The sequence below is a fragment of the Lissotriton helveticus genome, chromosome 2_1 (genome assembly GCF_964261635.1).
Source record: "Lissotriton helveticus chromosome 2_1, aLisHel1.1, whole genome shotgun sequence".
NCBI lineage: Eukaryota > Metazoa > Chordata > Amphibia > Caudata > Salamandridae > Lissotriton > Lissotriton helveticus.
In genome coordinates, this window is record NC_136059.1 from 1,146,433,110 (window position 1) to 1,146,456,921 (window position 23,812).

At 45.4% G+C, this 23,812-nt stretch overlaps 1 protein-coding gene across 3 annotated transcripts in view; it reads right to left on the reverse strand.

Annotated features, from left to right (window-relative positions):
- The window catches only part of RIGI (RNA sensor RIG-I), a 568,474-nt gene that overhangs the window by 291,259 nt on the left and 253,403 nt on the right, over positions 1–23,812 (reverse strand). For all 3 annotated transcript variants that reach the window (XR_013607126.1, XR_013607125.1, XM_078675991.1), the window contains exon 9: positions 16,944–17,202. Coding sequence is in view for 1 of the 3 variants with exons in the window: in XM_078675991.1 (XP_078532117.1) it covers positions 16,944–17,202 (259 nt within the window). In the remaining 2 variants the exon portion in view is untranslated. The remainder of the gene's footprint in view (positions 1–16,943; positions 17,203–23,812) is intronic.

A 23,812-nucleotide genomic window follows, 5' to 3' on the forward strand; every position in this document is an offset into this window, starting at 1 on the left:
ATCATCAGTGATGTGGTCATTGATGTCAAATGAGATGTCATCAGTGATGTCATCAGTGATGTCATTTGAGATGTCATCAGTGATGTCATCAGTGATGTCACTGACCATGTCATGAATGATGTAATATGTGACATCATCAGCAGTGGATTGCGGGTGCGCGATATATAGTTAGTGCAACTAACTATATATGGAATTTCAATGGTTTTGTGTGAGTAAAATAAGGTTTTTTAAATGCTAATTCCTAACTATATATGGTCTATAACCTATGGTTTTTTCAGTGAATTTTCAAGGTTTTGTAAATGCTAATTCCTAACTATATATGGTCTATAACCTATGGTTTTTTCAGTGAATTTCAATGGTTTTTTAATAGCAAATATCATAAGCTGTCGAATGTCAAGTACGTGGTAAGTGAAAACATTTCCGTGTTTATGCACACTGATCTGCTTTGAATGGTGCCCCCCCCCCCTCATTTCTATTAGGAGTACTCTCTCTTTGCAGATAGTGAAAGGTAGTTAACGCAGGCCTTTGCCCCCGTTGTAATCCGTCGTGCCTGCTTCTCTCTCCATTTGATTGATTGTTATCCAAGTATTTACTGTTTTAGAATTAGTTCTCTTTGGTTCATTCTCTATTTACAAACAAACACAGAGTCGCAATACTCTGTTTAGTCTTTGCAGATAACGAAAAATCGTGTAAAAAAAAAGAAAAGGAATCGAGTAAAATCAGTAGGCCACTAATGGGATCTCTTTTTGACCTCGCTAAAATAGAAACATTAGGAACAACCCCTCATGACAAATACAAAACTAGTGAGATGAACTGAACTCCACACAATGATGGCTGCAAAACAGCTCGGCTCCGCCACCCACCCCGCCCAAAATAACGATAAAGAGCGGCTGCCATGATTGGTTGCGGAATGGCCACAACGGAGCTACGAAATGGTGGTGCTCTCATGCTAACCCCAGCTTCAGTCTGAAACATCCAGAAACACTGTAGACTACCAATTCGATCAGTTCCGGTAGCGCCCCAATGTAACCCGGTAGAGAAGAACTAGCCCTCCCCTCTTTGACTGATGGTTCTTGTTGCCTGTCCCTTCTGTTGTCATTTAACAGAACTATTTAGCCTGCTGAAAGGGGTTGTGTTCCGACCGCTGGTTGGTGGAGACATTTTGACTATATTCTGGACCTGCGTTGTCGCGTAATGCGTCATATGACGCGCCGCGTTAGCGCATCCGGAAGTCATCCGGGGCGCGACGCGCAGCGCGTAACGTAAGCATAACAAGTCATGTGACTTGTTAATAAAACTTTTCATTGGTTCATTTTACTTTTCTTATTCTAATGATGAAAGCCTTGGTCATATCACCTAAAAATTACGCTTTTAATTACTTCCGAACATTATTTTTTCTTAAATATATGTTATAATGTTCCAGGCTAATGTACTTTCCCGGAAATTTTACAACTGTCCTGCAAGTAAAATATATTCTTTTTTCGAGAAAAAGAGCGTTTCTTCGTCCCATGACGGAGCCGTTGAGCAAAAGAGGGTCGACCTGCTGTCTTAGTCGCCGATACGCCTGAATATGAGATTCTTATCGATCACTTTATGTTGCAGGAATAGAAAACACAACAGCCCTTGACCATTTATCTTTACTGCGTTCCTTCGTATTATACCTTTTACCCTTCATGTAATTGGTCTGCTTTATTTCACTTGCCTTTTAATGATTCTAAAATGAAATGAAATGAAATGAAATGAAAATTAGGCTTATATAGCGCTGCAGTTGCCCTGAGGCGTCCAGGCGCTGGAGCTAAACCTAACAAACCTGACCACTAAGGTGGTTAGTTGTTGAACAGGAGGGTTTTGAGCTGTTTCCTGAAGCTGGTGAGATTTGTGTTGTTTCGCATCTGCAGCGGGAGAGTATTCCACAGTTTGGCAATGTTATATGAGAATGAGCGTCCTCCTGCTCTGGCTCTAAATATTCGAGGGATTATGGCAAGAGTAGCTGTTGAGGAGCGTAGAGTTTTATTAGGTTGGTATGGGGAAATCAGGGAGGAGTTGATTTCTGGGCCCATTCTCCAGAAAGTCTGGTGGGCAATGCAGAGAGCCTTAAACTTTACTCTATCCCTGACAGGCAGCCAGTGTAGAGTTTTTAGGCCGGATTTTATTGAGGTCCTCCGAGGGATTCCCAGGAGCACCCGAGCAGCACAGTTTTGAGTGCGCTGGAGTTTTTGTAGAGTATAGTCCGGGGCTCCAAGATAAAGGGCATTGTTGAAATCCAGCCGTGATTGGATCAGGCCCTGTATGACAATTTGTCTGGCCTCGAAAGGAAGGAGGGGAAGAATTTTTTTGATTACCCTAAGAAGGCCAATACAAGTGGCTGACACCTTGGTGGCTTGAGTGTTTAGGCTCAGCGACTTGTCGAGCCATACTCCCAGGCTTTTGATATTATCTTTGGGGAGGGGGGGGGAACCCATACTTGAAGGCCAAATTAGCTCCATAGTGGGAGGAGTTACTGGGCCAAGGAGCATAAGCTCCGTTTTATCATCATTGAGCTTCAAGCATGAGCTCGACATCCACCTTTTTACATCCTCCAGGCAGGCCGCCAGGTCAGGTGGAGTCTGGAGACCGCTCTTCTGTGCAAGGGAGACCACCAGCTGGGTGTCGTCCGCATAGGAGATGATATTGACACCATGCGGACGAACAATCCCAGCCAGCGGCCTCATGTACACATTGAAGAGCGTAGGGCTTAGGGAAGAGCCCTGCGGCACTCCGCACCCCAATGGCCTACTGAAGGATACAGATGTACCGTCGAAGACCTGGAAGGTTCTGTCTGACAGGAAGGATTCCAGCCAGGACAGGGCATCTCCGGATATTCCCAGGTCGGCAAGACGGTTCAACAGGATCTTGTGGTGTACCGTGTCGAACGCGGCGCTTAGATCGAGGAGGATCACTGCCACTGATCCCCCTCGATCCAAGATCCGCCTTGCATCCTCGGTTACAGCTAGTAGGGCAGTCTCCGTCCCATGTTTGGGGCGAAATCCCGTCTGGGAAGCATCAAGGAGGTGGTTGTCCTCGAGAAATGTCGTCAGAATGGTGTTGACGTGCTTCTCCAGGATTTTTGACGCCCATGGGAGCAAAGAGATAGGACGGTAGTTACCCGCATTAGCTGGGTCCAGGGAGGGTTTCTTTAGGAGGGCCCGCACCATTGCATGCTTCCAGGTTACGGGTACTGTCTTGCTCAATATAGAGGAGTTCAGCAGTTCCAGCAGTGACTAAAACAGTGACTATTATTAAAAACTTTACCAATGTATATACTACTACCATGTTTTCTTTTAAAAACCTTTATTGTGAAAATTTCATTATACAAATACGAGCCTATAACCACGTGGGCCGGCCACGGAGCAAACTGTAATCGTATATGATGAGTAGACATTTACACTGTAGAGGAACGTAACGGGCGGGCCATTAGGTTGCAAGAACTAAGGTGTCTAACAGTTACGGAATCGGTGGACGTACATTTTATAATTAAAATACGACAGGGCCAGTTACAATAAAATTATCTAGATATACATTTGCGGGCAAGTACCATGGGTGACGTTAATTCGAACTTTCAATAGTACAGTAATCAATAACACATCAGAACTTAATATCAATAGGGATGTCGAAATATTCAATCAATTCTCGTCCCCGCCCGCCATGTGCTTCAAAACTGCATACGTATCTCGTGATTTCAAGGTTCTGCAACCAGTACACAACAAGGAGTTACGAGTCCCATTTATTCCAGCGCCATTTTGGGCGAAGACGGGCAGGTCCAGGATATAGTCAAAATGTCTCTACCAACCATCGACTATGATGATGTTCATATGCTGTATTTATTAGAGTAACACTCATCTGTCCACATGAAATTAATTTGCCACAATCTAAACATGTCATTTTAATCTTTCCAAAGTTCTTCTAAATATTTGGGACCGTTTCCCTTGCCTCTGATGCTGTCAGTGCCACTTCTTTGATGAATGTACTAGCAGGTCAGGGGTTCTCCTCCAAATCTCTCTTTTATGCAGCACTATAATTAATTGGTGCCACCTCTCCATATGACGATGCATGGTATAGTTACCATAACTATATTTTTTTTCGGTTCCTCTGGAGAGTTCATCGTGGCAGATGAAGCGTGTAACGTACCGGGCATTTACCTTTTTTTGCATGTACAGGAAAGGAAAAAAAAATCGAGCGTCCGAGTTCTAAGGTGTCCCAGGGCCATTTTAGTGGACCAGGCCCAAATCCAAAGAACAGGCCGCCATTTTGAGAGTCCTCTTGCAGCCGCCTGTCGCTGTAGCATCAAGAGCAGCCGAAACTCAGCTGAATGGCAACTGAAACGGTAAATGGGCGCCCCACTACATTTCAGCATTGTAGGATGACCACACCAGTACAGCAACTTGCTAGACATCACCTCGGTGCCATCCGGATCTCGGCGCCCCACTGCAGATGAAGTGCCTCTCAACTATGAAACCACCACGGTGACATCCGGATCTTGGCGCGTTGTGCTGCCTTCGGCCTTTTCGCACATCGGTCCGCTACTGACGCCATCTCACAGGCTAATGGGGTGACCCACGCCGAGTTTCAGCATTGTAGGATGACCACACCAACTTGCTAGACATCACCTCGGTGCCATCCGAATCTTGGCATCTCAACGCCTAGTGGTATCTTCCATACAGAAAATATTGTTACGCTGCCTTTGGCCCCATTCGCACATCAGTCCGCAACTTAGACATCACCTCGGTGCCATCCGGATCTTGGCATCTCAGCGCCTTGTGGTGTCAGTCAGAAAATATTGTTGCGCTGCCTTTGGCCCCATTCGCACATCAGTCCGCTACTGACACCATCTCACAGGCCAATAGGGCGCCCCACGCCGACTTTTACCATTGTACGATGGCCACACCAGTGGCACAACTTGCTAGACATCACCTCGGTGCCATCCGAATCTTGGCATCTCAACGCCTAGTGGTATCTTCCATACAGAAAATCTTGTTACGCTACCTTTGGCCCCATTCGCACATCGGTCCGCAACTTAGACATCACCTCGGTGCCATCCGGATCTTGGCATCTCAGTGCCTTGTGGTGTCTTCTACTCCGAAAATATTGTAGAAAATATTGTTGCGCTGCCTTTGGCCCCATTCACACATCAGTCCGCTACTGACACCATCTCACAGGCCAACAGGGCGCCCCACGCCGACTTTTACCATTGTACGATGGCCACACCAGTGCCACAACTTGCTAGACACCACCTCGGTGCCATCCGGATCTTGGCATCTCAGCGCCTTGTGGTGTCTTCAAATCAGAAAATATTGTTGCGCTGCCTTTGGCCCCATTCGCACATCGGTCCGCTACTGACGCCATCTCACAGGCCAACGGGGCGCCCCACGCCGACTTTCAACATTGTAGGATGGCCACAGAAGTGCGACAACTTACTAGACACCACCTCGGTGCCATCCGGATCTTGGCGCGTTGTGCTGCCTTCGGCCTATTCGCACATCGGTCCGCTACTGACGCAAACTCACAGGCCAACGGGGCGCCCCACGCCGACTTTCAGCATTGTAGGATGGCCACACCAGTGCGGCAACTTGCTACACACCACCTCGGTGCCATCCGGATCTTGGCATCTCAGCGCCTAGTGGTGTCTTCTATTCCGAAAATATTGTTGCGCTGCCTTCGGCCCCATTCACACATCGGTCCGCTACTGACGCCATCTCACAGGCCAACGGGGCGCCCCACGCCGACTTTCAGCATTGTAGGATGGCCACACCAGTGCGGCAACTTACTAGACACCACCTTGGTGCCATCCGGATCTTGGCGCGTTGTGCTGCCTTCGGCCTATTCGCACATCGGTCCGCTACTGACGCAAACTCACAGGCCAACGGGGCGCCCCACGCCGACTTTCAGCATTGTTGGATGGCCACACCAGTGCGGCAACTTACTAGACACCACCTCGGTGCCATCCGGATCTTGGCGCGTTGTGCTGCCTTCGGCCTATTCGCACATCGGTCCGCTACTGACGCAAACTCACAGGCCAACGGGGCGCCCCACGCCGACTTTCAGCATTGTAGGATGGCCACACCAGTGCTGCAACTTGCTGGACACCACCTCGGTGCCATCCGGATCTTGGCGCGTTGTATTGCCTTCGGCCTATTCGCACATCGGTCCGCTACTGACGCCGCCTCACGTGCCAACGTATTTTCTCCGCATTTTACACCCTATGCCGCATAACAGGTCATGTGACTTGTTTATAAAACTTTTCATTGGTTCATTTTACTTTTGGTTGGATGAAAACTTTTTTTTTTCCCCAAACGATGAAAGCCGCACCTTGTTTCTGGATGTTTCAGACTGAAGCTGGCGTCAGCATGAGAGCACCACCATCTCGTAGCTCAGTCGTGGTCATTCCGCGAGCAATCATGGCAGCCGCTCCCCACCAGAAGCCTGCAGGAGTCGGAGCCCCCAAAACTTTTGATGAATTCTCAAGGCGGAGGGGACGCTTTCGAGAATGGGGTCCAAGACCTAGCAGACAAGCGTCCGATTTCCAAGGTGTCCCAGGACCATTTCAGTGGACCAGGCCCAAAAAGGAAACAGCCTGCCGCCATTTTGAGACTCCTGTGACAGCCGCCTATCGCTGCACCGCAAGAGTAGGCGCAACTCAGCTGAATTGCGGCATTTGACACAGTGGACCAAAAACGGACGGAATGGCAACTGAAACGGTAAAGGGGCGCCCCACTACAACAGATGACACTCCACCTGGAGAGGCCCGTTCACGCCGCCTCCCCCGGGGCGCCCCACGCCGTTATTCGGAGCAGCATTGTAGGATACCAAAACCAGTGCGGCAACTTACTGGACATCACCTTGGTGCCATCGTTCTGCTACCTTGGAACTATTCGCGCAACAGTTTGCTACTGATGACCCACCCCCCGCGACGCCCCATGCCGTTATTTGCTGGGTGGCAACTTACTAGACATCACTTTCGTGTCATCTAGATTTCGGCGCGTTCTGCTGCCTTGGAACTATTCGCACAACAGTTTGCTACTGATGACCCACCCCCCGCGACGCCCCACGCCGGAAATCTGGACATTGTGCTGCGTTGGGACTATTCGCACAGCCGACCGCTACTTTGTTGTTTTTCCCTAAAAATGTTTATATGTTATTACTATTTTTGTTTTCTTGTATATATTTATAAATTATTAAAGTTTTATAATCTTACTACTTTGTCGGAGTGCTATATATATTTAATGTGACACATAATTGTAAAAACTTTGATGTACAAAGAGTCATCCCTGGAATCTTCCGCTTCAGGCTCGGTCCCCTCCCCAATCACAATACAGGATGGTTTTCAGATAATAGCAACGCTTCTGCTGTGACGGATCTCATCGAGTGTGGGCCTTGATCTACTATAACTCCTTTGAAGAGGGGTGATTCTTTACAGCTGTGGCCATAAACTACATCTGCAGGGCTAGCTGATACCCTAGGACCAGCCTGGACAATCGGACACAGAGGAAAAGGAGTGTCAGAGGGTGCGGTAGTGAATAGGGCGAAAGGGAGGTGTCGGGCGGGCACAGGGTGTGATTCTCAGGGAAGAGCAGCGCAGATGGGGGGAGGTTTATTACCCATGCATAAGACAGAGATCGGGGGTGACCACTGCCTGGGGGAGATGCTTGCGAGGGTGGGGAGCCATGCTAAGGATCGACAGCGTGCACAGAGTGGGTCTGGTCAAGGCATCTAAAATGGCTGCCGTGCACGACAAAAGTGTGGCATTTGAAAAAAGACAAGATGGCGCAGACAATGTTTTTCAACACTTCCTGATTTCCTTCGAATCGAACGTTAACAGACGTTGGGGCATATTACCAAAGTTAAGCGATATTTATCCCTAACGATGCTTAGCAACGATTTTTTTACCGTCAGAAATTATCGCAGATAAACCTTGCTATTATCAAGGTTTATCGGAAATACGATAAAAAACGACCGCAATGCATTAATATCGCTGAAAACTCAGCGATATTCATGCATTACCGAGCTAATGCTCTTAGCCATGTTATCCACCTCCCATTGGATAACATGGCTAAGAACTGCTCAGGGCAGGTGGTAGCTTTTGGAGATATTCGCGCTTATCTCGAATATTTCCAAAAGTTGATAATAGGAGATAGCGATGTTAGCGACTGTTTCCAGTCGCTAACATCTTGGCATGCCCACTTTGCATGTCATTAGTGATAAATATCACTCACATGCAAAGTGGGGCCCAAGATGGTCGCTATCTTCTACTAGCCGTCGCTAACTGGTGTTAGCAACAGCTAGGTAATACACATATAATTTTATCTCCGCGAAGCGGAGCGCTGTTACAGATATATATCTTGTTTTTGAACGTTAATTTCTCAAAATGCACTGAAGCACATATATTGAGACCTAGCAAAGGCACATCGGGCTACCAGTCCCTACAATTTTGCCAAGTTTCGTGCAAATCCATTCAGCTGTTCGATCCTACCGAGAGACAAGATGGCGGCCGCTACGGACTGTTTGGAATGTTTACAGACACCGGAGAGCCAATCAGCTTCGCTTCGCAAAGCTCCGTAACGCGAAAAGTACGCGAAGCGGTGCGGTGTTACAGATATATATCTTTTTTTGAACGTTAATTTCTCAAAATCCACTGGAGCACATATATTGAGATCTAGCAAAGGCACATCGGGCTACCAGTCCCTACAATTTTGCCAAGTTTCGTGCAAATCCATTCAGCTGTTCGATTATTATTATTTTTATTTTTTTTTGCCCCGCGGGGCCCTTTTAAAACCTCCACATCAAACCTAGGGGGTCAGCGACAATGTACTATGCCCCCTTATGGTCATTTGCCCCTTCGCTTTGGCCTCCTCTTGTCTCTCGATCCTACCGAGAGACAAGATGGCGGCCGCTACGGACTGTTTGGAATGTTGACAGACGCCGGAGAACCAATCAGCTTCGCTTCACAAAGCTCCGTTGCGCGAAAAGTACGCGTCCTGGGCCGCTGCCCAGTCCGCTGTTACAGATATATATCTTTTTTTAAACGTTAATTTCTCAAAATCCACTGGAGCACATATATTGAGACCTACAAAAGGCACATCGGGCTACCAGTCCCTACAATTTTGCCAAGTTTCGTGCAAATCCATTCAGCCGTTCGCGCTAAAAGTGAGGCCAACCGCCCTATGGAAATTAACATGGGAAAAACGCGTTTTGGGACCCCCCTTTTTTCTCGGCCCCCCCTTGACGAACCCCCCCAAAATTTTCAGGGGCTGCTCAGAAACAAAATGTGCCATTTTCCTGAAAATTTCAGCCAATTCCGTCCACAAACGCCAAAGTTATTAGACATAGAATTTTCAAAAATCCCATAGGGAAAAAATCCTAACTATATATACCTACTGGCGACCGCCAGTAGGTAATATATATATATGTTATGTTATGTTATGTAATGTTATTAAAATTTCTAGAGCGCACAGCTGCCCCAGCAAAGGGGCGTCCTGGCGCTTTGACAGATGCTATAACATAACACACTAAAAAGATTAGCCAGAAACTGGAAAGAGGAAAGTTTTAATGGCCTGCCTGAAGGCAAACATATCCTCAAGAGCACGAATGTGGACTGGTAGCGAGTTCCATAGGCCAGCCGCTAGAACCCTAAAAGAACGGCCACCCATCCTGCTCAACCTGAAGCGTGGGCAGACAGCCAAATGGAGACCCTCCGATCTTAAAGATCTCGATGGCACATAGGGTGTAAGCAGAGTAACAAGTGCCGGTGGCGAAGAAGTTTTCAAAATTTTGAAGGCCAGACACAGCGCCTTGAACTTGATTCGCTGTCTGACCGGGAGCCAATGCAAGGCCATGATGGTGCCCGACACCGAACAGTGTCTGGGAAGGCCCACAATGGCTCGTGCCGCGGCATTTTGTACTCTTTGGAGCCTAGAGGCCTCCGCTTGATTCACCCCTAACAACAGTGAGCTACCGTAGTCCAGCCTAGATAGTATTGAGGCCTGAACTACGAGCTGTCTGGTAGGGGGATCAAAGTACTTCAAGACTGGCCTAATACCACGCAGTATTCCATAACATGTGGCAGCCACCTTCATGGTGTGGTCCTTGAAGGAAAGTGCAGAGTCTACCCAGACTCCTAGATTTCTCACTCCAGCCACTGGAATAGGTGTGACACCAAGCTCTGACGGCCACCACTGATTACCCCATAGCTCAGCTTGCTTCCCAAGAACCAATACCTCAGTTTTGGTGGCATTCAACTGGAGGCAGTTGGTGCGAAGCCAGCTTGCTACTGCCAAGAGACCCGCACGGAATCTCGAAGCTGCTACCTCGGGGTCTCCGCTAAGTGTCACCGCTAGCTGTGTGTCGTCCGCATATGAGGCCATCGTAAGGCCCCACTGTTTGTGTATATGGATCATGCTACTTTCCCAGTAAGCATCTCTTCTTGGCATGTAGAGCTGTAGATTCACATGCTTTGCATACTCCTGCCATCTAGTGTTGGGTCCGGATGTTTGCAAGTTGTTTTTCTTCGAAGAAGTCTTTCCCAGCCATGAGGTAAGGTGACTCCTCCTTTCGGTAATGGTGCGCATGGGCATCAACTCCATTGTTAGATTGTTTTTCCGCATGATGGTGAGAATGGAGTAAGTGAGTGTAGTACAGAGATGTCCATGCGTATGTAATATACATAATGAAATCTGCAACTACAGGTGCTCCGGGAGGTGGGAGGGCGCATGAGAATCTACAGCTCTACATGCCAAGAACAGAGGCTTAATGGGTAAGTAGGTTAATCCGTTTGAAGCATATGTGCTGTAGACACACATGCTTTGCATAGACTATATAACAGTATTCTCCCAAAGCGGTGGCTAACCGGTAAATGTTGCAGCTGTTTGAAAAAGTCTCTTTACCCCTTCTTGACCTACATTGGCTTGTTGACGTGCTAACACATCCACACAGTAGTGTTTGGTAAATGTGTGTGGTGTGGCCCATGTTGCTGCCGTACAAATGTCAGGTATAGGGATGTTACGTAAAAAGGCCATAATGCTTCTATTTAATGAGTGGAACGTGCTCTAGGAGGTATAGATAAAGTTCTTTTAGCTTTAGCGTAGCAGGTTTGAATGCATTTAACAATCCATCTTACAATACCAGATTAAGAGGTAGGATTGTCTTTGTGAGGTGTAGCAAATGCAACAAACAGTTACTTTGTCTTACGAAAATCTTTTGTCCTTTGAATATAATACAATAACGCTCTTTTGACATAGGTTGAATCATACCGCTCAATCCTGCTCACGCCAACCCACACATAGGTTCTCATTCAAACAAGCTTGTGGCATGTAATATGCTTGCTTAACAAATCTCTTCCTCGTCTCACCTCTGTACAACTTCTTGCTCCTTATCGGGCTCTCAGATATGCAGGCCATCCTTTGCTTGCCTTGAATTGATTTACTTTACTTCTTTGTTAGCTTCTATATTGAGTTGTTCTGTTATGTAATGATTTGTACTATAATTTGACGTCTGTTTGTAAACGTTCCCCTAAAATGTAAGTGCGAGCATTGGACCACCACCAGATTCTCTATTACTGATTTACAAAGTCACCTTTTTACAAACAGTCAAGTACTATATTTTGTTTTATTTCCAAAAATTATCAATAAAAACCATTAGAAATGTAAGAGTATGAAGAGCTCTTTCTGCTACCGAATCAGGTTGAGGAAAGAACACAGGTAACTTAACTGATTGGTTGATATGAAAAGCAAAAACCACTCTGGGCAGGAATTTTGGGTAGTTGCGAAGAACTACTCTACCTTTATGAATCTGAAAGAAGGGTTCTTCTAAGGTTAATGTTTTTTGCTCACCAACTCTACTCAATAAAGTGATCGCAACAAGGAAGGCAACTTTACATTAAAGAAACAGTTGTATATTTGCTCAAAAGGAGAACCCATGAGCTGTGTAAGCACAATGTTGAGATTCCAAACTGGTGGAGGAGGTACCCCGGGCGGTATTAGTCTTTTAAGGCCCTCCATAAGGCTTTAATTATTGGAACTGTAAACAAAGATAGTTGTTGCCTGTTTTGCAAATATGTGGCTACTACTGCAAGATACAATGGAATGGAAGTGTAGGCTAGACCAGCATGCTGTAGATGCAAAAGGTAACAAATTATATTTTAAATAGAGGCATTGAGAGGAACAATGTTGTTGGTACAATATATAACAAATCGTTTCCATTTTTGCTGCATAACATGCTCTGGTAGTAGGATTTCTTGCTTCCTTAAGAATAGTCATACACTCTGGTGAAAAGTTTAGATAACTCTATGACTTCAGGACCCAAATCGGTAGGTTGAGCTCCTTGGGGTTTAGGTGTCTGACTTCTCCATGGTTTTGCGAGAGAATGCTGGAATTAAGATGCAGCTTTTGAAGTGGAACTACTGTTCCAAGAGTGTTGTGAACCGCGGTTGATGGGCCCAAGTAGGAGCTACTAGAATCAGTGTGAGGGATGTTTGCCTGAGCTTCCGAACCGGAAACGGAAAAAGAGGGAGAGGCTGAAAAGCGTTGGCAAATATCCCTGACCAATTCATCCATAGGGCATTGACTTTGGATAGAGGGTGTGGGAATATGGAGGAGAAGTTTGGGCACTTTGAGTTGTCCACTGTGGCCAACAGATCTATTTGTGGGATTCCCCATTGTTGAAAGTATGGAAGGAGAACTTGGGGATGAAGTTCCCACTCGTGTTTTTGTTGTCACTTTCGACTGAGGCGGTCGGCAATTTGATTGTTCACCCCTGGGAGGTGCTCTGCCAGAAGATGAACTCTGTGATGAATTGCCCAATGCCAAATGGTCTGAGAGAAGCGTGATAGTTGCAGAGAATGTGCCCCCCTATTTTTGTACATAGTACATAGCTGTCATATTGTCCGAGTGGACTAGGGCAACTTTCCCTATGAGGTGAGATTGATAAGCTTTCAGTGCTAGATACACAGCTAGAAGCTCTACAGAGTTGATGTGAAGACTTTTGTACTTATTGTCCCGTAGACCTTGAATTGTCAAATTGTGAAGCTGGGCACCCCAACCTGTGAGAGATGCGTATGCTGTTAGCATGATCTGTCCAACAGGCTCGATGAAGGGCCACCCTTTTGTGTGTTCCACCACTGCAGAGAGAGGTGGGTGCGGCTTTCTACCAATGCTAGATCTGATAATTGGCATGAGACTGCTTCCACTGATGTGCTAAACAATCTTCCAGAGGATGCATGTGTAACCTTACTTGAGGCACTATTGCAATGCATGAAGCCATAATTCCTAACAGTTGCATGAAAGTCCTGACTAATAAGTATTAATTGGTCTGAAACAGTAGTAGCAGAGTTTGAATATTTTGAATTCTGGCTGCGGTGGGAGAGGCCAGAGCTGTGCAAGTGTTTAGAGTCACACCCAGATAGGACTGCATTTGTCTTCTGTGGATTGACCGTGAAACCCAATTGGTGGAGTAGGTCTAATGTAGTCTGAGTGTGTTGTAAACACTTTTGGTGTGTGCTGGCTTTGATGAGCTAGTCGTCTAGGCATGGGAATATATGAATTTGTTGTCTTCTGAGATGTGCTGCCAGAACTGCTAGACATATTGTGAACACTCAGGGAGCAGTAGTTACTCCGAATGGAAGTACTTTGAACTGATAGTTCCTGCTATCACAAATCTGAGATATTTGCGATGTGCTGGGTGAACCAGAATGTGAAGGTAAGCGTCTTTTAAGTCCAGTGTGGATAAAAAATAGCCTGGCTGTAGAATTGGAAGCACTTGTTGAAGCGTGACCATGTGGAAATGTTCTGACAGTATGTACAGATTTAATGTCCTTAGATCCAAAATTGGTCTTTAGGAGCTGTCCTTTTTGGGGATTAGAAAGTACAGAGAGTAAACCCCTGAACCATGATACTGTAGCGGTACTGGTTCTATGGCTCCTTTTGTTAAAAGAGCTTGTACCTCTTGTATGAGGAGCTGCAGATGCTCTGACGCGAGTTTGTGAGTGTGAGGTGGAATATTGGGAGGACTGCTGGTGAGCTCCAGGCAATAACCATGTTGTATAATGTCTAGCACCCATTTATATGATATCATGAATTGCCAAATGGGGAGAAATTGTTGAAGTCTTCCCCCGACAGGTGTGAAATGATCGGGGGAAGTGTAGTCAAGTCACTATTTATTGGGGGAAGGGGAGTTACACATCGGTGTCCACTTACCCCACACTATGAAATTGTTTCCTCTGTACCCTCCTATGTACAAGCCTCTAGAGGAAGAGGGTTGCATGTTCGATTTATATGAGGAAGCGTTAGGGTCTGAGGATCTAGTTTTGGACAATCCCCTATAAAATGAGCAGCAAAAGGAGCCTCTGCTTGATGGAGACTGAAGAGCTACCATGGATTTCACCATGTCCATGTCTTTTTTCATCTTTTCCAAAACCTCATCAACTTGAGGCCTGAAAATATGTTGCTTGTCAAAACAGATATTTAAAATAGATTGCTGGACTTCTGGTTTAAAACCTGAAATTCGAAGCCAGGCATGTCGACGTGAAAGAAAGCTGGTGTTAACTTCTCTTGCTGCAGTGTCAGCAGCATCTAGAGCACATCGCATAGAAGAATATAGATATAAGTTTTCCTTCTTGGACTAACTCTTGTGCCTTTTTCTTGTGCTCTTCTGGGAGGTATTGAAGTAGGCCTTCCATCTCGCCCCAGTGTGCCCTGTCATACCTAGCCAGTAGGCACTGAGTGTAGGCAATGCACCAGTGATTTGCAGCTTGAGCAGCCACCCTTTTACCGGACGCGTCAATCAATTTAGACTCTTTATCCCGTGGAAGTGCATCCCCCGAGGTCTGTGAGTTTGCTCCCTTATGAGCATTAGTAACTACCAGTGAGTATAAAGGTAGCTGTCTTTTAATGAAGACAGGATCAGATCGTGATGGTTTGTATTTCTTGTCAGCCCTGAGTGTTAAAATACGGGCATGAACAGGGTCTTTAAAAATCTTATCTGCATGCCTCACCATGCCTTTCAACATGGGTAGACACTGACTAGTCCTATGTGAAGACCCTAGTGTCTCAAATAAAAAGTAATTATCTAAAGCCTCTTTGTGCAGTGTAACTCCATGATAAGCTACTGCCCTTGAAATTAGCTTGTGATAAGATACATTATCATCTGGAAGTGATGGTTTTGCAGGGTATACATCTGGATCATTATCCATGGGTGGGTCATTATTATAGTCATCCCATGGATCTGTTGGTAAATGAGCATTCTTATCATCATCATCATCTCCTAAATCAGGCTGTGTATGAGGAGAACAATGTGGTATTATGCAAAGTGGATCTGAACTTGGCAGTTGTGGTAATGGTGAAGATGGTGGAGGTGGAGGTGGAGAGGATGGCAAAAAGGGTAGATAGGACTTGTAGCAATGTTTTTCTTCTTCTTAAGAGAAATCTTATACCCAGTGTCCTCTGAACTGACTTTCTTTTAGGAAGGAGTGTTAGATAAAATGTGTCCAGTATCTGGGTTTATGTATAGTTTTTTTCTGTTTCGGGTCTAGTCTCTCCTTCATAACATCTAAGATAGGTTCCGGGGACTTTGGAAGATCTTCTTTTGATTTCGGCAGCAAAGGTTTCGGTGCGGAACCGGACTTGCTCTTTTTGTCCTTTGAAGCGGAAGGTTTCGGCTCGGAACCGGACTTGGGTTTTGAAGTGGAAAATTTCAGCTCCGAACCAGACTTGTCTTTCGGAGTGGAATGTTAAAGATCCGTAGACAATCTGTCTCGACTCGATCCTGAGCAGGAAGGTTTGACTATTTGTTTTGGTGCCAGGCCCAAAGGCGGGGTGTCAAAAACATTGTCTCAGTGCCGACCAGGGCCCAAAGGCAGAGGTGGTGCCGAAGCCTTATGTTTAGTAGAAGAGAGTTTGTGGGGTAAAGGGGCTTTAATACCCATGGCACCTGTCCGGCTCGAACGTCCTGGGACTCCAATTCGATTTCTAGGTCGGAATCTGATTCCGGGACCGAGAAGGCCTCCTCTCCTTCCACAGCTGTCGCTTCGTGTTCGGATTCTTCTCAGAAGGTATCTGGAGTATGTTGAGTGCTTTGGGGCTGCATTTCTCGTCGACGAGCTCGACGATCCCGAGAGTCTTTTTCGATCGGAACGACTGACAAGCCTCACAATCTTCCTCCTTGCGCTCCGGTGAGCAGCACCAGTTGCAGACTTGGTGTGTTTCAGTGCGAAGGTACTTGGAGTGGCACTGAGTCTGTTCCATTGGCAGAAGGCTGGAGCAACGGGGCTAGGCCCGAAGGTTGCCCACAATGTTTTCGACCGAAGGTGGAGACTTTCCCGATCTCATCGATACGCGCAGAACTGACTAACTTGTATGCTAACAATACAGTTGAGGGTACAGTGGATTGCGCACGAGGGAATGGTTTAGAACTGGAGCGCAGCAATACATGTCCAAACCCGTTGGCGGAAAGAAAACAATCTAACAATGGAGTCGATGCCCATGCCCACTATCACCGAAAGGAGTCACCTTACCGTGTGACTGGGGCAGACTTCTTGGAAGATAAACAACTTGAAAACATTCGGACCCAACACTAGATGGCAGGAGAATGCAAAGTATGTGTATCTATAGCATACATGCATTGAACACACACACACACACACATATATATATATATATATATATATATATATATATATATATATATATATATATATATATATATATATATATATATATATATATATATATATACACACACACAGAGTAAAATCATCACAGGTGCGTCCAAGGTTTCTTGCATGTGAAGGTTAACAAGCTCTGTTGAGGTTCAGGAGCAATGAGGGAACGAGCGAGTCTTGAGTCTCATAAATTGACTGTTTCTGGACCCACATTGTGGCTAATATTATTTTACAGATCATGTGCACCAGAGTTATTTACCTGAGGTAGTCTTGCTGCACTAGAGCCCAGTTTCATGCTCAGATAGTTGTGCATGAGTACACTGTATGGGTGATTTCCAGTTGTGTTGTGGCACTCATCAAAAATTAGCAGGGTAAACATTGAAAGAGAAGGAATAACTCCATCGTTGAGATTGTTCACTAGGATTTGCGGGGTCAACACAATAATATCATGCTTTTCAAAAATCATGCCACACGGGGCTGACTCATGTGTTTCTCCAGAAATACCCGCAACAGTGTACCTGGAAAATAAAGGGATTACATAGTGTTATCAACAAAGTAAGCAAATTCCCTACACAGTTGATATGCTTTCTCCAGTAAGTGTCTTAAGGTACATTATTCCTAATCGCATAAAATAAATTGCCAGGTCACATAAAAAGACCCTTTATAAGGTGGCAGAGATCATAACAGAGCCTATGCGAAGCACCAAGGAAATCCTTTGAGAGCTCTATGCATCAGCAAATAAGCAGTTTCCACACTGATCTCTAGACATAGTCCACAGAGAACATCATTTCATGCTTCCCTCCCACAAAATGCAGAGAGACCAATGCTCCCATATTAGTACAGGAGTCAAAGCTGCAGTAGAATGGCGCATCTCCTACTGCTCTTTAGCGGTTGGGTATTTTGTATAAATAGCAATAAATTCTTTTGGGATGGGAGAATGTTTAAAGATATCCAAGATTTCCTTAGCAATATAATGCAACAGAAAGATTAGGGAAAGACACAAACAAGTGAGACTGGCAATCAAAAATACAGGGTGGCAGGCTAGGCGATGCCATGAACAGCAAGCACTATCCACAATATATTCGACAAATTACCAACCTTACACCGAGAGTAGGCGAGAGTGCCTATAATGTGGCAAGAATTAATGTCATTATGCCAATGCGTGTATTACTCATGAGTGAGGAGTGGGCATCATTGAATCAGCAATGCCCAACAACTGTCACAAATTAGCACCATTTTGCAAGTTAAATTTTGCACATTCATGCAGTAAACCTTACTGCAGGCTCAGAGTTGCACAATCACTCCTTTATCTGGAATTCTTCTTCAGATTTGTTCTAAAAAGAATTAAGTATCAGCATAGATTTGAGTCATTAATTATAAGATTTGGCTACACCCATTTGCTGATATTATAGTGAACTATTTCCATATGTAAATGACATAGTGTTGATGAAGATAATACACCATACCAACTATCACCAACAGTTATTTCTTCATCTGTACCTTCCTCCTTATGCTGCCAGCTGGAGAGAAGCGCAGTACCACAGGTCGTTGCTAGATGTCTTTCTTTAGGGACCAAAAAAGGGTGCAGCCCTCAGGTTGGTAGTAGTGGCACCACTGAAGTCTGAAGATTGGGTGCAGTACCTCAGGTCATTATTAGTGCTACCTCTAAAGTGGATAAAAAGGGTGCAATACATCTGGTCATTACTAGAAGTCCCTTTGAAGTCAGCAGAAGTGATGCAGTATCTCAGTTCATTAATAGAGGCTCCTCTGAATTCAGTATAAAGATTTCAGGCCCTAAGGTTCTAAGTAGAGGTCCTTCTGAGATCGTCAAAAATTGTGTGGTAACTCAGATTACAACTAGAAGTCTCTCTAAAGTCAACAGAAGAATGTACTACTATAACTGGGCACATGATGCCCACTGCAGTCTGAAGCCTTAAATCCCGCAACCGCACCCCAAAACAGGAAAAGTAGCAGTGAGCTTTATTTTTGCATCTTATGTAAAATTTTAAAGGCAGTCCTGCGCCTAAAAACACATTATAGCAAGGGAAGCGATGTGCTCTGTGTTCTATGGCCAATTCCCTGCTAAAACATTTAATAAAAGATCAGGCAGTATTCTCACATAACTAACAAGATGCAGAGCTAGCCCGACCAAGAGAGACTGCAAATAGGAGCATATGAGAGTTCCTGGAGCAGGTACAATGAAGAACGTGTACCTGATGGCTCGACAGATACAGTATTCACGTCCTTTGACTGTGCTACATCTCACTTTCATTAACATGCACTCTTGCACTCTTTACAGTATACCTATGTGCATGAAAGAGCAGATACATTCTCTCATATTCACTACACAGGTATTTGCACAGGTGCAATAATAGAATCTTTATCTGCAAAAACACTAGCCCAGTCACAGTAGGCAAGGCTTAGATGTATAATAATACCGCCTAAGGAAGTCTTCAGTTACAACAGAGCATGGGAAACCTAATAGTAAATAGGATATGAGTTGTATATAGGAGGGAGTACGAGTGTAAGCAGGATTGGTCATGCGCATGCACCAATCTTTTGCATAAAACTTGCATACTTACAGTCCTTTTGCACAGTCATGAATCTTTTGAGTTCCTTTTTGTTAGAAGAAAGAAAAACCTTTAGGGCTTGTGGTTCTAGGTGGTTGTGTAAAGAGTTATTTGCTTTAACATATGTGGTTATAGTGTACAGGTTTAATACACTATACCACTCTAAGAGCCTTACTATTTGCACAACAGTTCAATGTGTGAGCCAGCATTAGGAGGGGGAAGTTATATGTTTTATTGTTCCTGGATGTGCTTATGCTTTGTTTGGCTGTAATGAAGGGAGTAAGAGTTATTGGAGAGTTTCTGAATATACAGGGATCGAGAATCCAGAGGCTTCCCTGCAACTGCCCAGCTGACCTGCTTCAACTGGAGCTGCCTGGACCTGCCGGAGCCCTGCTAGCCTCTCCTAGAGTGAGCCCTTGATCCCCAAGAGGCCCCTCCCAGGGTCTGGGATCTTGGTTGTCATCAGAACGCCCATCTTGGAATAGGAAAGAGAAATCCCGACATTTTGGGCACTTAACAACCTCAAACTGGCCCATTTGTGCCGAGATCTTGCTGTCCGTGTAGACCACCAACACGAAGCTCAGGTGGACTTGACTCTTTGTGCTACAGTGGCCACTAGAGATCACTGTCAACTTGAGATCTGCACTTCAGGCTACAGCATCGACAGCCTGCAAGGACCGCCAATGCAAAGCTCCAGTAACGTCGTCTGTGACACTCGACAGGATCTTCATTCTACAGCGATAGCCATCCGAGACGCCTGGCCTGGTCTTCTCACTACAGCAATGACCATCACCATGCTCTCCATGCTCCTTATAGCCTCCTCCAGTGTGTACTGAACACTTGCCGCTGCATTTTGAGAAGGCAACTTTTTCAGTAGGACTAACTTGGTCCCTGTATCCGGCCCATGCTCCATCGCAGTCAGCCTGAACTTGTGACTTTTCCCTGGTCTTACATGATCAGATAATTGCGTATGGCTTTTGGGTGCTTTGGTGTCAAATAATTTATTACATTCTACTCTGTTCCTTTAAATTCAAATTTAAGTGCTGCATAAACACACACCTCAACCACTAACCCAATTTCTCACAATCACAATGCACAGACGTTTACTGTACGTAGTTGGGACTGGCTGCAGACCCTGTACACAACCTGCAGCAGGTAAATTACCACTACAGCAAAGTAGGGGGTGGCTCTGCGCCCAAACTTCTGCAGATGGGAAACCACTGCTGTGTACAGCCTTCAGTCATGTGCTGCGGCAAATGAGCCACCAGGCATGGCCTTCGCCCAGGCCCCGAAACCCACTCTCCATGGGTAGACAGCCCTCTTCTGTGGGCTGTGTGCGGTGGAAAGGGGAGGTGAGCCAAAAGGCCTTACCTTCAGCCTTGTCCTGTCAACCACCCTCGACGGAGGGGGCAACCCCGCTGCCTGCTTCGGGCATGAGTAGCAGAGGTGGTTGCTGAGGCCAGCTTGCAGCCAACTCCTGCAAAAAAATCAGCTATGGACAGCTAATAGATTGCACCTTTTTTGTTTTAAATAATCCTCAGTGGCTTTTTAAGTCATTTTGTAGAGACAGTACATAGAACTGGGAAGGCGGCTCCAAGGCATAACCTTAGTGCCGCAGAGAATCCACAATTTTTTGAAGCCCACTCAAAATAAGGAATTGTTTTCAGTGAACGTATAGCTCCACTTTCAAAAATGTGTTGACCTTTTGCTCAAACGCTCCGTCCATCATCCCCTTTGGTATCCCTTTGTTCGCCCTAAGTTGGGAGGGTATGCCCAGACGTGGGTCTCTTGCTCACTTTGCCACTGGATTCAGGATAGCCTGGCTGATGAGGGTTACAAACCCGAAACCGGTCCCAGGATGCTTGTTTCCGGTCCAGGGAAGACATGGCTTGGCAGTTCGGGCTGGACTGTTCCCATGAAGCACAGGGTAAGACTAATTTGCATATGGCCATGTCTGAACTGGGGTGGTGGAGTGAGCTAAAGAATGATGATGGATTAAACCCAGATCAGTTGACTGGGGGTGAGTGTTTGATTTGCTCAAACGCTCCGTCCATCTCCCCTTTAGTATACCTTTTTACACACAGCATTACACTTCTCGGCATAGGTATTTTTTGCTGTCTCTTCGTTTTTGGGGAAGCAACATTTTTTTACTGCACCACAATGGCGTCTGGACAAGAAGAGAAGAAAAGAAACCTATTTGTGTATGATGAGGAAGAAGGGGCAGAACAACTTGGAGACAGATCGCCACCTCAATGGATTGTGTGGTAATATTCAATATGCCAACAGTAGAGAAAAAATTTACATTGAAGTGTGTGATTTACACTTTGTACAATAAAACACTGAGCTGGGGCAACCGAGTCAAATGTAGCTTCGTCATGTCATTCATGTACAAACACCTCAATGCAGAGCATGAGTGGCAATAAAATGTCAAAAAGAGAATGAGGGATGCTGAAGAAGCAACCACAGCTCCTGCTGCTTTGCAGACACAATCCAGTCTGGTGGACAGTTACTGGATGATAATGCGTTCCAGGAACAGGATAAAATTGATACCTGCCACGTCACTGTGGGCTTACACTGTTTAACATGTCACACTGTGATCTTGCATGCAGAACGACGTGCAGCAAAATAATCTGGTGGTGCTGAATAAGAAGACGTTTTTTTAATTTTATATCCCAGGTTTTCCAACCCACAGCATGTAGTAGTTTCATTTTGTTTTAATGGCTTAAACAAATGTGTTTGTTTTGGTATTTCCATAGAACAACAAGCATTTACAATGCAATGGCTTCGCCTTTGGAAAAGTTAAAGCTATTGGCATTGTAAATGACAAAATTTGTATTTATGTGTTGGTTTTGAAAACAGATAAATGGCATTGTCATTTACATTGCCATTAGCTTAATCTCTCGCAAATCCGAGACCTATTGTACCCTACGGACGACAGCAGACAGCAATTACTACCACACACACACACACCCAGAGCCAGCCACACACACCCAGAGCCAGCCACACACACCCACACCCACACACACACACACACACACACAGAGCCACACACACACACACACACCCAGAGCCACACACACACACCCAGAGCCACACCCAGAGCCAAACACACACACACACACCCAGAGCCACACACACACACACCCAGAGCCACATACACCCACCCAGAGCCACAAACAACCACCCAGAACCACACACACCCACCCAGAGCCACATACACACTCAGGAGAGCAAGCACAGCGAGGGGGCAGGGAAGCAAGCACATCGAGGGGGCAGGAAACTAAAAGTAAAATACTAAAAATAAAATATTCCATGTCGCATCACCCAGTCACTGGTTAATGACTGTAAAAACATCATCATCGCCTATGTACCGAAGGGAGGAGTAAAGAACCTCAGGATGCCCTTCAGTGTAAAAGTCTTCATTGGCTTAGGGTGCAGGTGGGCCTTACTTTTGTTTGAGCAAATGATTTGAGCAGGCCCTGTCCCGTCCTGATGCTCTGTTCATTAGGTAAAGACAGGCACCAAGAAACAAGTTAAAACAATACAATAAGATGCACATATGCCACATCAAAATGTTGCTATGATATTTTTCATCTTGGGGTACATGATTCATACGCTGGACTTTAGTGCACCCAATAAGTTATTAAGTACCATAAAGAAAGAGATAAGGGGCCTAAGATAGAACGTCATCAAAGGCTTCATTAAACTGGAAGGTTTAAAAAATGTTGCTAAAATGTATGTGTTCTTGCTGTTTTCTGCAATCCTGTGGTAGGCATGCCACAGATCAACTGTTGTACTAAAACTGTTTTGCCCCCAAAGCTGCAACGTGCTCTGCCAGAGTCCTTAGATTTGGAGTGTGCATATCTTTTCATCCCTTTGTTGTCCAAAATATACTGGGGTGCGGGGGGTTGCAAAGATTGTGTATAAGGGAACAGCGAGCAAGGAAAGAGGACTTTCTCTCGGAGATAAATAACAGGGCAAGTCTTATGAAAAGCTTCCTGTTTATGGCAAAGTTTGAAGTTCATCACAATTCCAATGTTCTTCACCTTGGAGGCCATATAAAATCCCCAAGAGGTACACACCATGTAAATAGTAATAACTGGGAAAGTTCTGAGGAGTTTGTATGCCGCTGGCAGCATTCTTGTATCCACCATAAAGGAGTCATGGATGGTCAGAGACTCAAACAGTTGCATAAGCACCTGTTGGCTCATCAGCCTCAAATTCCAGACAACATGAACTAAATGTTAAGTTGCTCTGAGAACCAGAACATTTAACAGACCCTGATATCAAACAAAACAACCTAGGTCTGGACTATAGTCTCTATTAACATTAGGAAATTCCTTCCTGGATTGCAACTAGTAGCAACCTGCATGAGTCTCAATCTGAGACCTTAGCTCTCAAATCTCCTAAAAAGGCATCAGTACTTGCATGAGCATTGAAATGATTCTCTACAATTAACATATTTTGGGGCTGAGCAGCATGCAGGGGCATAAAAATTCACTTTCATCTTAGCTGACGGACAGCACCACCACAGTAGAAATATTTCCTACAAAGTTTA